Source organism: Astyanax mexicanus, chromosome 7 (assembly GCF_023375975.1).
Source record: "Astyanax mexicanus isolate ESR-SI-001 chromosome 7, AstMex3_surface, whole genome shotgun sequence".
NCBI classification, from domain to species: Eukaryota; Metazoa; Chordata; class Actinopteri; order Characiformes; family Acestrorhamphidae; genus Astyanax; species Astyanax mexicanus.
The window spans coordinates 14,488,449-14,505,640 of record NC_064414.1 but is presented as its reverse complement, the minus strand read 5'-3'; the positions used below and the strand labels follow the sequence as shown (position 1 = coordinate 14,505,640).

Genomic DNA, 17,192 nt, shown 5'->3' with positions numbered 1-17,192 from the left:
AAAAAAATCTTCAAAAAACTTTGGGACCCAAAAAAAGTTGGGCTAAAAAACATTTTGGACCCAAAAAATTTTGACTCAAAAAAAATCTTCAAAACTATTTGGGACCCAAAAAATGTTTGACCCAAAAAAATCTTCAAAAAATTTTGGGACCCAAAAAAAGTTTGACCCAAAAAATCTTTGAAAAATTTTGGGACCCAAAAAAAACTTGGAAAAATTTTGGGACCCAAAAGAATTTTGACCCAAAACAAATTCAAAAAATTTTGGGACCCAAAAGAATTTTGACCCAAAACAAATTCAAAAAATTTTGGGACCCAAAAAAATTTTGACCCAAAAAAATCTTCAAAAAACTTTGGGACCCAAAAAAATTTGGGCTCAAAAAAAGTTTGGACCCAAAAAATTTTGGCTCAAAAAAAATCTTCAAAAAATTTTGGGACCCAAAAAATTTTGGGCTAAAAAAAAATTTTGGACGCAAAAAAACTTGGGCTCAAAAAAAGTTTGGACCCAAAATATTTTGACCCCAAAAAAATCTTCAAAAAACTTTGGGACCCAAAAAAAAATTTGGACCCAAGAAAACTTTGAAAAATTTTGGGACAACAAAAAACTTGAAAAATTTTGGGACCCAAAAAAACTTCGAAAAATTTTGGACCCAAAATATTTTGACCCAAAAAAAATCATCAAAAAATTTTGGGACCCAAAATTTTGAGACGAGTTGAAAAATTTTGGGGCCCAAAATGGGACCCAAAAAAATTTGGACCCAAAAAAAATTCGAAAATTTTGGGACCTAATAATATTTTGACCCAAAAAAAACTTCGAACATTTTTGAGACCAAAAAAAACTTTGAAAAATTTTGGGACCCAAAAAATTTTGACCCCAAGAAAATCATCAAAAAATGTTGGGACCCAAAAAAATTTTGACCCAAAAAAATCTTCAAATAATTTTGAGACAAAAAAAAACTTTGAAGAATTTTGGGACCCAAAAAATTTTGACCCAAAATAATCTTCAAAAAATTTTGAGACCAAAAAAAACCCTTTGAAAAACTTTGGGATCCAAAAAAATTTTGACCCAAAAAAATCTTCAAAAAACTTTGGGACCCAAAAAAATTTTGACCCAAAAAAATCTTCAAATAATTTTGAGACAAAAAAAACTTTGAAGAATTTTGGGACCCAAAAAATTTTGACCCAAAATAATCTTCAAAAAATTTTGAGACCAAAAAAAACCCTTTGAAAAATTTTGGGATCCAAAATAATTTTGACCCAAAAAAATCTTCAAAAATCTTTGGGACCCAAAAAAATTTTGACCCAAAAAAATCTTCAAGTAATTTTGAGACAAAAAAAACTTTGAAGAATTTTGGGACCCAAAAAAATTTGACCCAAAATAATCTTCAAAAAATTTTGAGACCAAAAAAAACCCTTTGAAAAATTTTGGGATCCAAAAAAAACTTCAAAAAATTTTGAGACAAAAAAAAGTTGAAAAAATTTGGGGCCCAAAATGGGACCCAAAAAAATTTGGACCCAAAAAAACCCCGAAAATTTTGGGACCTAATAATATTTTGACCCAAAAAAAATCATCAAAAATTTTGGGACCCAAAAAAATGTTGACCCAAAAAATCTTCAAAAAATTTTGAGACCAAAAAAAAACTTGGAAAAATTTCGGGACCCAAAAGAATTTTGACCCAAAACAAATTCGAAAAATTTTGGGACCTAAAAATATTTTGACCCAAACAAAACTTCTAAAAATTTTGAGACCAAAAAAAATCTTCGAAATATTTTGAGACAAAAAAAACCTTTGAAAAAGTTTGGGACCCAAAATAATTTTGACCCAAAAAAATCTTCAAAAAACTTTGGGACCCAAATAATTTTGGGACCCAAAAACATTTTCAAAAAACTTTGGGACCCAAAAAAAAATCTTCAAAAAATTTTGGGACCCAAAAACATTTTCAAAAAACTTTGGGACCCAAAAAAATTTGGGCTCAAAAAAATGTTGGACCCAAATCATTTTGGACCCAAAAAATTTTGACCCCAAAAAAATCTTCAAAAAATTTTGGGACCCAAAAAAAATTTGGACCCAAAAAAACTTTGAAAACTTTTGGGACCCAAAAAAACTTTGAAAAATTTTGGGGCCCAAAATGGGACCCAAAAAAAAATTCGAAAATTTTGGGACCTAATAATATTTTGACCCAAAAAAAACTTTGAAAATTTTTGAGACCAAAAAAAAACTTTGAAGAATTTTGGGACCCAAAAAATTTTGACCCAAAATAATCTTCAAAACATTTTGGGACCCAAAAAAAATTTGACCCAAAAAAATCTTCGAAAAATTTTGACAGCAAATAAAAAATTTTGGGACCTAAAAAAAATTCGCAAAACTTTGGGACCCAAAAAAAATTGGGCTCAAAAAAATTTTGGGACCAAAAAAAATTTTGGGACCAAAAAAAATTTTGACCCAAAAACAATCTTCAAAAAATTTTGGGACCCAAAAAAATGTTATCCCAAAAAAATCTTCAAAAGACTTTGGCACCCAAAAAAAATTGTGCTCAAAAAAATCCTCAAAAAATTTTGGACCCCAAAAATTTTGACCCAAAAAAAATCTTCGAAAAATTTTGAGACAACAAAAAAACTTTTGGACCCAAACAATTTTGACCCCAAAAAAATCATCAAAAAATTTTGGGGAACCAAAAAAATGTTGACCCAAAAAAATCTTCGACAAATTTTGAGACAAAAAAAACTTGGAAAAATTTTGGGGCCCAAAAAAAACTTGGAAAAATTTTGGGACCCAAAACAATTTTGACCCAAAAAAAAATACAAAAAATTTTGGGACCTAATAATATTTTTACCCAAAAAAACCTTCGAAACATTTTGAGACCAATAAAAAAACTTAGAAAGACTAAAACTGTAAACCTAACTCTAGCCATAACTGTAACACTAAACCTAGCCACAACTGTAACCGTCACCCTAGCTTCACCTGTAAGACTAAGACTAGCTACAACTATAACCGTAAGCCTACGCAAAACGGCAACCCTAACCCTAGCCACAACTGTAACCCTCACCCTAACTTTACCTTAAAGACTAAGCCTAGATACAACTGTAACCTTCAACCTAGACAAAACTTTAAACCTAACCCCAGCCACAACAGTAAGCCTCACCCTAGAATCACCTGTAAGACTAAGCCTAGCTAAAACTGTAACCCTAACCCTAGCCAAAATTTTGACCGTACCCCTAGCCAAAACTGTAACCTTAACCCTAGTCACAACTGTAACCCTCACCCTAGCTTCACCTGTAAGACTAATGTAACCTATGTAGTTTTGGTTACTACAATTAAATATTAATAAATACACAGATTAACTAAAATAAATATTAAAAAGATAGATAAGAACATAATTTATATAATTTCATTTTATTTTATTTTTTGTCATTAGTTTCAGTAAGACCTTTATTCTGAAATTTCCCTGCTGTGCCTTTTTGTTTCCTCTAGGGGGCGCTGGGTTTTTTTTATTTCCTTTTTCAGAGACTACACTGGTGAACGCATTGAGTGAGACAATTCGATTGAATCTGCCCTTTTCACAGAGCTTGATGACGTGTTTCCGGTTTCGTTTAGCAGGGTAAACACAGCGGCGCTACAATGGAGTTTACTAAGTCTCTGCACAATCTTCCACGGATTTCTTTCTCCGACATCTCCCGGATCATAAATGAGGTATCAGTAGCTAAAACATCCAAGGCTGAAAAGGCTTACAAGCTATTTTTCGAAGAATACATCTTCCAGTTCGAGGGTAAGTAGTTATTTTATACAAGTAAGCGAGGCTTCCAATCCAGTTAGGTTAACTAAGCTAACTAGCGAGCTAGCTGATTTAGATAGATAACAGTGACAGTACGTAAAATAACGCCAAGTAGCTGTTTAGTTAATGTTTTCTTTTCTGTTTTAACAAGTACTGTAGCTACTGCCCAGGATCTAATGTGCTTATTTTAGGCTTTGAGTTGGATAGAAGACAGAACTGTTTTCCCCTTGTATATACAGTTTCAAACACGATGCCTGAGGGAGTTACAGTAAAGCCAGGCGGACACTGTGCGATTTTTTTAATCGGATGCGTTCTGGAGAGCTCAAACAGCACGTTTGAATCGTTTGTCGTGTATGAACAACGCCTGCGATTCATCTGCACACACTGTACGGTCCGACTGACCTGCTGCGACGGGGGAGCTTACACTGCACGTCTAAACGCAGCCCGTAGGCGGAGCTTTCTTTGCGTACAAACTCTCGCTTCAACACAACGCCTTGCAAAAGAAAGCGCTTAGCTTTGCTTATTTGTGCCCTGTTGTGCGCTGAAAGTCCACGGAAGAGACGTACATGGACTCGCAGGTGGCTGAGGCGACGTGGACTCTACGGGTTGTCCGTTTTACAGAAGGAGAGCGCATAGAAAAATGACTGCGCGTCAGGCTGCGAAAGAAACACCAGCAGCTTAAATAAAATAAAATAATTTTATTTTTTATTCTGTTTATTGTTTATGTAAAAACTGGTTTTGCAACACTGAATATTAAACAAGCAATCGGTTATTCACACTGGATAGGGACCCTCATTTACAGTGCCGCTGAGCATTAACAGTTTAAAAGGGATTAATAATATATATAAAAAATAGGAATAAAAACTGACATTTATTATAGACGAATAAAATATATACGTAAAAAAGGAAAAATAGGACCTTAAAAAAAGATCATAAAAATTGACATAAAAGGGAAAAAAATTATATCTTATGAAGATATATATTTAATGATTTGATTAATAAAAGAAGAAAAATAATTTAAATGAATAAATAAAAAATATAAAATATAAACTCATTAAAAGTTCGTTTAAAATAACCCAGGCTTTCTGCAGAATAATCAAAGTTTCAGTTAGTTTCAGTTTCAAATCATGAAAACAGCTCACCAAAACCTCAAACTATACTTTATATTTGACTATATTTACTTACAGGTCCTTTGCTTGTACTTACAGGCCCATACTTATTTTTATTCAACTGAACTGAGTTCCTGTAGCCTCGCGCTGAATTCAGCTCCGCGCTGCGAAAGAGAGCGAGAGAGAGGCGCAGCGCATTTTGTCTGATTTATCTTGATTAATTATCAGTACATTTATTAGCTTTAGTAAGTTTAATAGCACTAATTTTACTACACTTCTCCGACCTTATTTATTAAAACGTTTATTTTAGAAGACAGAGGTTATTATGCGGGCAATGCCGCGCGCAATGCCACGCGCTGCGCTAAGCTGGCTTTGCGTGGCTAATATTCTGGAGCACTGGACGAGATTTTAATTAATAAATTAACATATTTATAATTTTAATAAATTTGCCCTGGCGAAAAGAATCGAATTATAAAATATAGCTTTATATTTCTGTGCATGTTTTAAGTTTTATATAATTGACGGGCAGCACCAGAGGCTGACAATGTGCTTTATTTTTCAGATATAATAGCAAAGTGAAATAAAATAAATTTATATAACTTTAAGAAAAACCTGGAATTAGCCTGGCCCAAGCTGATTTTATACTTTAAAATGAACTGGCAACATGGCCTACCGATCCATAATGCACAAAAAAATTGAATATAAAGCTGATGTTCTAGTGTGATTTTGAAGGACTTTTTAATCTTGGGCCAGACCAAATACACATGATCTAAAGAGTACTAGTCTTCTACTTTAAGGAAAACCTGGAAATAGCTTGGCCCAAGCTGATTTTATACTTTAAAATGAACTGGCAACATGGAATACCGATCCATAAAGCACAATTTTTTTATGTAAAGCTGATGTTCCAGTGTGATTTTGAAGGACTTTTTCATCTTGGGCCAGACCAAATACACATGATCTGAAGAGTACTAGTCTTCTACTTTAAGGAAAACCTGGAATTAGCCTGGCCCAAGCTGATTTTATACTTTAAAATTAACTGGCAACATGGCATACCGATCCATAAGGCACAAAAAAGTTGAATTTAAAGCTGATGTTCTAGTGTGATTTTGAAGGACTTTTTAATCTTGGGCCAGACCAAATACACATGATCTGAAGAGTACTAGTCTTCTACTTTAGGGAAAGCCTGGAATTAGCCTGGCCCAAGCTGATTTTATACTTTAAAATTAACTGGCAACATGGCATACCGATCCATAAGGCACAAAAAAGTTTAATTTAAAGCTGATGTTCTAGTGTGATTTTGAAGGACTTTTTAATCTTGGGCCAGACCAAATACACATGATCTGAAGAGTACTAGTCTTCTACTTTAAGTAAAACCTGGAATTAGCCTGGCCCAAGCTGATTTTATACTTTAAAATGAACTGGCAACATGTAATAACGATCCATAATGCACAAAGAAATTGAATATAAAGCTGATGTTCTAGTGTGATTTTGAAGGACTTTTTAATCTTGGTCCAGAACAAATACACATGATCTGAAGAGAACTAGTCTTCTACTTTAAGAAAAACCTGGAATTAGCCTGGCCCGAGCTGATTTTATACTTTAAAATGAACTGGCAACATGTAATAACGATCCATAATGCACAAACAAATTGAATATAAAGCTGATGTTCTAGTGTGATTTTAAAGGACTTTTTAATCTTGGGCCAGACCAAATACACATGATCTGAAGAGAACTAGTCTTCTACTTTAAGGAAAACCTGGAATTAGCCTGGCCCGAGCTGATTTTATACTTTAAAATTAACTGGCAACATAGCATACCGATCCATAATGCACATTTTTTTTTATGTAAAGCTGATGTTCCAGTGTAATTTTGAAGGACTTTTTCATATTGGGCCAGACCAAATACACATGATCTAAAGAGTACTAGCCTTCTACTTTAGGGAAAGCCTGGAATTATCCTGGCCCAAGCTGATTTTATACTTTAAAATTAACTGGCAACATGTAATAACGATCCATAATGCACAAAGAAATTGAATATAAAGCTGATGTTCTAGTGTGATTTTAAAGGACTTTTTAATCTTGGGCCAGACCAAATACACATGATCTGAAGAGAACTAGTCTTCTACCTTAAGGAAAACCTGGAATTAGCCTGGCCTGAGCTGATTTTATACTTTAAAATGAACTAGCAACATAGCATACCGATCCATAATGCACAATTTTCTTTATGTAAAGCTGATGTTCCAGTGTGATTTTGAAGGACTTTTTCATCTTGGGCCAGACCAAATACACATGATCTGAAGAGTACTAGTCTTCTTCTTTAAGGAAAACCTGGAATTAGCCTGGCCCGAGCTGATTTTATACTTTAAAATTAACTGGCAACATGGCCTACCGATCCATAATGCACAAAAAAATTTACAATTGTTTTTATGTAAAGCTGATGTTCTAGTGTGATTTTGAAGGACTTTTTAATCTTGGGCCAGAACAAATACACATGATCTGAAGAGAACTAGTCTTCTACTTTAAGGAAAACCTGGAATTAGCCTTGCCCAAGCTGATTTTATACTTTAAAATTAACTGGCAACATGGAATACCGATCCATAATGCACAATTGTTTTTATGTAAAGCTGATGTTCCAGTACAATTTTGAAGATTTTTTTAATCTTGGGCCAGACCAAATACACATGATCTAAAGAGTACTAGTCTTCTACTTTAAGGAAATTTTGGGATTTGCCTGGCCCGAGCTGATTTTAGACTGCACAATTAATTGGCAACATGGCAGCACAAAAAAAATATTATTTAAAGCTGATATTCCAGTATGATTTTGGATTTTTTTTTCAGACCAAATACACATCAGATGAAGAGTTCTGGTATTCTCAAAATCAATGCTTTATATTCATTATTTCTGTGCAAAATGGCTTTAATGTCATGTTGCCAATTCATTTTAAAGTATAAAATCAGCTCGGGCCAGGCTATTTCCAGGCTTTCCTTAAAGTAGAAGACTAGTACTCTTTAGATCATGTGTATTTGGTCTGGCCCAAGATGAAAAAGTCCTTCAAAATCACACTGGAACATCAGCTTTATATTCAATTTTTTTGTGCATTATGGATCGGTAGGCCATGTTGCCAGTTAATTTTAAAGTATAAAATCAGCTTGGGCCAGGCTAATTCCAGGCTTTCCCTAAAGTAGAAGACTAGTACTCTTTAGATCATGTGTATTTGGTCTGGCCCAATATGAAAAAGTCCTTCAAAATCACACTGGAACATCAGCTTTACATAAAAGAAATTGTGCATTATGGATCGGTAGGCCATGTTGCCAGTTAATTTTAAAGTATGAAATCAGCTCGGGCCAGGCTAATTCCAGGTTTTCCTTAAAGAAGAAGACTAGTACTCTTCAGATCATGTGTATTTGGCCTGGCCCAAGATGAAAAAGTCCTTCAATATCACACTGGAACATCAGCTTTACATAAAAAAATTGTGCTTTATGGATCGGTATTCCATGTTGCCAGTTCATTTTAAAGTATAAAATCAGCTTGGGCCAGGCTAATTCCAGGTTTTTCTTAAAGTAGAAGACTAGTACTCTTCAGATCATGTGTATTTGTTCTGGCCCAAGATTAAAAAGTCCTTCAAAATCACACTAGAACATCAGCTTTATATTCAATTTTTTTGTGCATTATGGATCGGTATTCCATGTTGCCAGTTAATTTTAAAGTATAAAATCAGCTTGGGCCAGGCTAATTCCAGGTTTTCCTTAAAGAAGAAGACTAGTACTCTTCAGATCATGTGTATTTGGTCTGGCCCAAGATGAAAAAGTCCTTCAAAATCACACTTGAACATCAGCTTTACATAAAAAAAATTGTGCATTATGGATCGGTATGCTATGTTGCCAGTTCATTTTAAAGTATAAAATCAGCTCGGGCCAGGCTATTTCCAGGTTTTTCTTAAAGTAGAAGACTAGTTCTCTTCAGTTCATGTGTATTTGTTCTGGCCCAAGATTAAAAAGTCCTTCAAAATCACACTAGAACATCAGCTTTATATTCAATTTCTTTGTGCATTATGGATCGTTATTACATGTTGCCAGTTCATTTTAAAGTATAAAATCAGCTTGGGCCAGGCTATTTCCAGGTTTTCATTAAAGAAGAAGACTAGTACTCTTCAGATCATGTGTATTTGGTCTGGCCCAAGATTAAAAAGTCCTTCAAAATCCCACTAGAACATCAGCTTTATATTCAATTTCTTTGTGCATTATGGATCGTTATTACATGTTGCCAGTTAATTTTAAAGTATAAAATCAGCTTGGGCCAGGCTAATTCCAGGCTTTCCCTAAAGTAGAAGACTAGTACTCTTTAGATCATGTCTATTTGGTCTGGCCCAAGATTAAAAAGTCCTTCAAAATCACACTAGAACATCAGCTTTACATAAAAACAATTGTGCATTATGGATCGGTATTCCATGTTGCCAGTTCATTTTAAAGTATAAAATCAGCTTGGGCCAGGCTATTTCCAGGTTTTCCTTAAAGTAGAAGACTAGTACTCTTTAGATCATGTGTATTTGGTCTGGCCCACGATTAAAAAGTCCTTCAAAATCACACTAGAACATCAGCTTTATATTCAATTCTTTTGTGCATTATGGATCGGTAGGCCATGTTGCCAGTTAATTTTAAAGTATAAAATCAGCTTGGGCCAGGCTAATTCCAGGCTTTCCCTAAAGTAGAAGGCTAGTACTCTTTAGATCATGTGTATTTGGTCTGGCCCAATATGAAAAAGTCCTTCAAAATCACACTGGAACATCAGCTTTACATAAAAAAAATTGTGCATTATGGATCGGTATGCTATGTTGCCAGTTAATTTTAAAGTATAAAATCAGCTCGGGCCAGGCTAATTCCAGGTTTTCCTTAAAGTAGAAGACTAGTTCTCTTCAGATCATGTGTATTTGTTCTGGCCCAAGATTAAAAAGTCCTTCAAAATCACACTAGAACACCAGCTTTACATAAAAACAATTGTAAATTTTTTGGTGCATTATGGATCGGTAGGCCATGTTGCCAGTTAATTTTAAAGTATAAAATCAGCTCGGGCCAGGCTAATTCCAGGTTTTCCTTAAAGAAGAAGACTAGTACTCTTCAGATCATGTGTATTTGGTCTGGCCCAAGATGAAAAAGTCCTTCAAAATCACACTGGAACATCAGCTTTACATAAAAAAATTGTGCTTTATGGATCGGTATTCCATGTTGCCAGTTCATTTTAATGTATAAAATCAGCTTGGGCCAAGCTATTTCCAGGTTTTCCTTAAAGTAGAAGACTAGTACTCTTTAGATCATGTGTATTTGGTCTGGCCCAAGATTAAAAAGTCCTTCAAAATCACACTAGAACATCAGCTTTATATTCAATTTTTTTGTGCATTATGGATCGGTAGGCCATGTTGCCAGTTAATTTTAAAGTATAAAATCAGCTTGGGCCAGGCTAATTCCAGGTTTTCCTTAAAGTAGAAGACTAGTACTCTTCAGATCATGTGTATTTGGTCTGGCCCAAGATTAAAAAGTCCTTCAAAATCACACTAGAACATCAGCTTTACATAAAAAAAAATGTGCATTATGGATTGGTATACTATGTTGCCAGTTAATTTTAAAGTATAAAATCAGCTTGGGCCAGGCTAATTCCAGGTTTTCCTCAAAGTGGGAGAGTAGTTCTCTTCATCTGATGTGTATGTGTTCTGGCCCAAGATGAAAAAGTCTTTCAAAGTTTGCCAGTTCATTTTAAAGTATAAAATCAGCTTGGGCCAGGCTTATTCCAGGTTTTTCTTAAAGTAGAAGACTAGTACTCTTCAGATCATGTGTATTTGTTCTGGCCCAACATGAAAAAGTTCTTCAAAATCACACTTGAACATCTGCCTCATATTTTTTGATCGCAATGGCTTTTAAAATATAATTTTATTAAATAAATATTTAATTATTTATTGTAATATATAATTATAAATTCAGTAATTAAAATAAATATTTTACAATATACAAAATTATATTTAATAATATATTGTATATTTACATTGTTAATAAACAGATGTACTGCTTTTCTTCATTCTATCTCCTTCAGTGTTGATCTGTGAGGTGTTTAATATAAACAGCGGGTGTTTGTGAACGCTCCCTTTAGTTCACGGTGGTTCAGTGAAGCGGCAGCTGCGAATATCAAACCAACTTCAGCCGGGGAATACGAGGCTGGGAATATCGAGCCAAACGAATCTGGAGCTGCGAATATCAAACCAACTTCAGCCTCGTATCGGTCGATGAGGAAAAATGAGGAGCCCCACACAGTGCAGGTGTTTTAGATAGGAAGGTTAATCGACAGGGAGACACATTAATAGTAAATCACATTTAACCCTAGTTATCTTGTACGTAGGTGAAACAGTTCAGTTAAGCCTAGGATGATTCTATGTGTTGTAAGCTTCCCACTAGGTAGGTTAAGCCAGTGGCCAAAGTTAGTCATCTGTAGTGAAGCAAATCTACCAGCCACTGTTAGAATGTGAAGGTTAAATGTTAATTTTCCCATTTGTCCATCATATTAAATTTTTGGTTTTTAGGAGGTTAACTTATTCAGGTAGATTGTAAGTTTAGGGTCAGCCAAGAGGTTACAGATGTCATAGTAATTGTGAATGGCTAAAATATAGATATGTACGTTTGGTACTTTTTGTACTTTTTTAAAAGATGTTTTCAGAGCTGACAGTATGTCTGTGCTTTGCATTACAGGTAACTCTTCATGCCACCCAGGTTCCGGTGGAGGTAATGAAGACATTGTGCACATGTGTTGCGGGGAAGGCCTTTTGTAATCATACTGTGGCTCTGCTTTTATCAGAGTGCCCATTACAGCACCATGGGCTTTAAAACAGTCCCTCTCCCAGTAGCCTGCACCAGCACCTTGCAAACTTGGCACAGGCCAAGGACTCAGGTAAGACTCAAGAAGGATGGCATAATTTATTTTTTGTTCATACTCATTACTAGTATGAAACATTGTGATTAATTAAAAACATTAATTTTCAGGGAATACAACCCGAATCAACATGTGACATGGAAGTTCGTAAACCTAAATCCACCAGCAGAACAGGGGTGAAGTCCACACTTTATCAAGCGTATCCAGGTAAGCTGAAAACCGTGTTATGTGTAATATATAAAGGTGTTTTAATACAAATAAATAAGCCATTGTGAAAACAGTCTTTTTGTGGAGAGTACACATATAGTAGATCTGTAACAGTCTACATAAGATCTACTACTTACCTGAATAACAGTCTACATATGATACAATACTCACCTGAATGAACATTTACTTCTTACCTGAACAACAGACAAATATACGATACAATACTTACCTGAATAACAGTCTACATATGATACAATACTTACCTGAATAGCAGTCTACATATGATACAATACTTACCTGAATAGCAGTTTACATATGATACAATACTTACCTGAATAGCAGTCTACATATGATACAATACTTACCTGAATAGCAGTCTACATATGATACAATACTTACCTGAATAGCAGTTTACATATGATACAATACTTACCTGAATAGCAGTCTACATATGATACAATACTCACCTGAATAAACATCTACCACTTACCTGAACAACAGACAAACATATGATACAATACTTACCTGAATAGCAGTTTACATATGATACAATACTTATCTGAATTACTGGCTAAAAATGATAAAATACTTACCTAAATATAAGCCTAAAGATACATTGCTTACCAAAGAAACTACTGAACAAGTCACAGATGTCTCAACTAACCTTATCTGTTAATTTTGTCTTTTGTTTTATAGGCCCCTTTCCTGACCCTCACATGTTGGAACTTGCAGAGAAGATGAGAAACATGCGCCCACAGCCTGGAGTATGCAAGTTTCTTCTGAATCGGGATGAAGATCTGCTCATGGTAGACTCCAAATTTGGTCCTGTGCCATATGGTTCGGTTTTGTCATACCAGTGCCCATCTGAAAGTGAAAGTGAGGTAATCAAGCACCCTGATGCCCCAAAATACCCTCAACTGCCAATAGAGAATTACAGATTCCAGTCCAAATTTGATTTCACGCCCAACTACAAACAGAAATGTCACCTGGAAAGCCTCCAAGTGACCACCCCACAAGCAGCCATGATAGAAGAGAGAACACGGCAGCAGTCTTCCTCACAGCTTTGGTTTGAGGTGCGTCGGCCCCGCATCACAGCAAGCAGATTTCGCGAGGTGTGCCATGTCTGTGGAAAATCTTCATCTCAAGCTCTGGCAACAAGAATACTTAAAGGTACGCCACAAACCAGGGACATGAAAAGAGGACAGGAACTAGAGTCTGATGTGTTAAAACAGTACTCTGATGCACGTAATGTGTCAGTACTACCTTGTGGAGTCATCATCCATCCAGATGCACCTTATCTTGGGGCAAGCCCAGATGCAAGGGTTTATGACCCTACAGCGTCACCACCATTTGGGCTGGCAGAAGTGAAGTGCTGCAATGTGGCATCAGTTCTGGAGGTTAAACACCTTAAAGTTGTTGCAGGTGAGGCAACACTGAAACCCTCTCACAAGTACTTCTGGCAGGTACAGGGGCAACTTGCCATAACTGGTCTTCAGTGGTGTGACTTCATCACAGATACTCATAATGATGTCACCATTCAGAGAATTTTGCGGGACCAGGGACTTATAACATCGATGAGAGAGATGTATACATGGATGTCTACCTAAACATAAAAGATAAAGTGTAGATGCATACAAAGTTAAGATTGTTTAATTGGTTCTGTTGTAGTTTGTTGTTTTTTTGTGAAAATATGGATTGTTCTTAATAAATTTATATTCTTTGCTTGAATTGTCTTTTTATGTAGCACAAAGCCAGCAGAGAAAACATTTCAGTTTTTTGACATTTTGTTTACTGTATTAATCTATTTGAATTGGGTGTCATGTAACTATTTTACATTTTAATGAACTTCAAAAATCAGGATATTTTGGGGTAAACATAATATTTTGTTTGTGCTTCAAAGAATGCATTAATTCTGACAAATGGCTATATTGTTTATAATCAGTATATTTAGAATACTGTATTTCCTGCAATGGTATGTCCAATGAATACAGTCGTAACCAAATAATCTATAACTTTGTCTACATATAAGACAAATACAAAGCACCAGGGACAAGAGAATTAAATGCATTTCATTTATTATGTTTATAAACACTCATAAATTTGAAAAATCTAACAAAAATAATTGCCTTATGTAGCACTTTTCATTTCCATTGTTTAACAGAAGCAACGTCAATATAAAAACATTCTTTGGACAATAAGACATCAGAAACACGAACATTTAAGAGAAACTACAGTAGCTCGAGTGGGTAATTAAGAAATGTGGTAAGTAAAGGCTAAAACATTTAAGCAGAACTTTGTACAGAATTGATTAAAAAAAACAGAAAAATCTGAAATTTGGACTAAACATTTCTGAAATATATAAAAACATTCAAACAGGTTTATCGTCCATGATATCAAGGGGACCCTGGTAGTTGGACATCAGGCAACAAACTGCCCAAAGTTGGTTGACTGAGCCTGTGAGGGAAAGTGGAACAACTCCGTCCCAGATGTGGTACTCCTTCACTCTGCGGATTGCCCTTTCCACCAGCACTCTTAGACGTGCTATTGCTTGGGTCTTCTCAGCATCTTCCTTGGTGAACTGCACAGACCTCTTGAAGGGGGGAATGATGAGGGTGGCCCCTACTTCTGCCAGCATCCCTTTTATCTGAAAGCCCTTGTCAGCCATCACTTTATCTCCTGGTTGCAGAAGCCTGATGAAGTTAGACCTCCGGGTTAGTTCCTGATCTGAGATGGATCCGGTGTAAAGCTTGGAAACAAATGTGATAACGCCACAGGGAGCTACCCCAACCAATGATTTAAATGTTGTGTGATTTTTGTAATTTGAAAAGCTTTCAGATTGTAAGGTGAGTGATGTTGCTGTCTCACAGCGGACTTCTGTGCAGTCAATCAGCACACGGACCTCTGGGCAGTACTGGCGGAATTTTTTAGGCATGGTAGCTTGCACCTGCTGTCTGGTCATCCATGTAGGTAGGGAGCCCAAAACAAGGTAAAAATAACTGGTCCATGTTATGATGATGCGGCTTACTGTTGACAAACTGACCTTGAACATGGAAGCCAAAGCTTGTTCCTTGAGTCCAGCAGCAATACGGCAAAGAAACAGGAAACATTCATCAATGAGGCCTAGTTTACGGTGAGGACTGGGTGTTCCATAAGCCTCCCTCTGTGCCTTGGTCCAGTAAACTATCCTTGAAGCTGATGGTGCAACAGACTCCCAGAACAACATGAAGACTTCTTCTGAGGGAAATCGTGTGAAGAAGCGGAACTCTTCATCAGTTGAGCAGAAATGGTTGAGCTTAGGCTGGTCTGCAAGGAGTGTAAGCTGTTTGATTTCATTCTCCAGCTCAACCACTTTTTGCTCAAGCTCCCTTATCCGTGCCACTGCAGCGTCCACTTTGCCTATCACAAAAAAAAAGACATTAGCTTAAAGTTTTATATTGACGAATATCCTGACAAAATTTAAGTCAAACTCTGTAGGACCTTAATTGTACACCAATTATAAATTATCTAAATTGGTATATTTTAACTGTGCAACATTTAGCTAACAAATACCGGTATTTTTTGGTATAATACATAAACCATGCTTGTGCTTGGAAGGATTTTAAACAACATATAATATCTCAGACATGAGATAGTAATTTAAGTAAACGTTGCAAATTAAGCCTTTATCAGGTAAGTATTGAATATTTAGCCTTTATTTAGGCAAGTATTGCATATTAAGACTTTATTCACATAAATATTGCATACTTAGACTTTATTCGGGTAAGTATTGCATATTACGACTTTATTCAGGTAAGTGTTGCATCATAAGACTATTCAGTCAGGAATTGTAAGTTTAGACTTTATTCAAGTAAGTATAGCATATTAAGACTTTATTTAGGTATGAAGTCTAAGGTTAGACATACTGTTATTCAGTATGTATTGTATCTCCAATACGTTATTTTGGTAGGTAAGGAATCTTAAGGAATCTTGAGTAATAATTACTCAGGTAATTATTAATTATTCGAATGGTTATTTAGGTAGCTGTCTTGTGTATTTATTGTGTAAATGGATATAAGAGTTGTAAAGTTACTCACCAGGGGATGGTGGACGGCAGTAATCATGCTCCGTAGCATTAGCGTTCGGCTCGGTTAGCATAGCTTCCAGGTCGTCCAGCTCGTCTCTCTGTCCCGCGGCAGCTTCTGTGTTTAAACCGAGACGAGTACTTGCCCTCTCGTAGGGTGTCAGACGATCCTCATGTCGACTCCCAAAATCATTCCAGGCGAATTGTGATGGAACTGATCCCTTCTTTAGTCTGGCCCTGCTTCCTCCCTCCTTTACATATAGCTCCTCCGGCCTGAAGTGCTGGCTACACACATATGTACTGCCGCGCAGAACCGTGAAAGTGGCACTTTCCTCTCTCCTAATTGCTATAATCCATTTACCACGTAAACGTGTGTCCTTTGGGAAGTCATGGAAACTTAAATTTGGATGTTTACGTTTGCTGTTTGAGCAAAAAGGCACGCTACAGTAGCACTTGCTATGCTGCTCCATTTTGTCTCTACGTTCTACCCGCTCTGTTTACCCTGCTATTTTTTACTTCCGCATTCCAAACCCGGAAATGTGAAAAGGGCCCATTCACTACGAAACAACAAAAATACTGGTTGATATCCTCATATACAACTTTGCTGAGCTGTTTTAAGTTGTTTTTTTTGCTTCAGACGAGTGGATGGTTTATATTTTCCTGAGTTTCAAGAGCTCTGGTGAGTAAGAAGTAGCAGACCGCATGGTTTTCAATATGGTGAATCTCACTGACTATAAAGTAAATAATAAGAGTAAATATTATGCTGTTTTCTAAAAAAAAACAATCGGAGTATGTTGTTTGGGATTTTGTATTTTGTACATTTAATGTTGAGCTATGATTCAGTTCATATAGAGTTAATTGAGTTAGTTTATCGTAATATTGTGTTGTGTACATGAAAAGTACATATATATATTCTCTGATTTTGTGATAGTTGGGAAATGTGGAGAGCACAGATGTATTTTAATATTGATGTATCGCACTGCTGTTATGTACTGCAGATTGTTTTTTTTTTGAAGGTTCAACTCTGATGGCGAGTCAGTCCCACTGGATCCTGGAAGGCTTAGCTACGTACACAATGAACTTAAGCTGATCAGCTACCACCTTGGAACCTTTTGATTGCGAACAATTCATCTTA

The 17,192-nt window shown here is 35.8% G+C and overlaps 2 protein-coding genes across 2 annotated transcripts; one reads left to right on the top strand and one right to left on the bottom strand.

Annotated features, from left to right (window-relative positions):
* The first annotated feature begins 3,543 nt into the window (after positions 1-3,543).
* Positions 3,544-13,719, top strand: LOC125802929 (uncharacterized). Its single transcript, XM_049481306.1, has 4 exons — positions 3,544-3,763; positions 11,610-11,808; positions 11,901-11,997; positions 12,694-13,719. Exons 2-4 carry the CDS (start codon positions 11,734-11,736, stop codon positions 13,602-13,604), a joined length of 1,083 nt encoding a protein of 360 aa, XP_049337263.1. The 5' UTR covers positions 3,544-3,763; positions 11,610-11,733; the 3' UTR covers positions 13,605-13,719.
* A 646-nt stretch (positions 13,720-14,365) lies between these two features.
* LOC125802986 (uncharacterized) lies at positions 14,366-16,527 on the bottom strand. The gene is made up of 2 exons (XM_049481585.1): positions 16,071-16,527; positions 14,366-15,393 (listed from the first exon to the last, which is right to left on the bottom strand). The coding sequence occupies exons 1-2, from the start codon at positions 16,525-16,527 to the stop codon at positions 14,366-14,368; spliced, it is 1,485 nt and encodes a 494-aa protein (XP_049337542.1).
* Between the last annotated feature and the right edge of the window lie 665 nt (positions 16,528-17,192).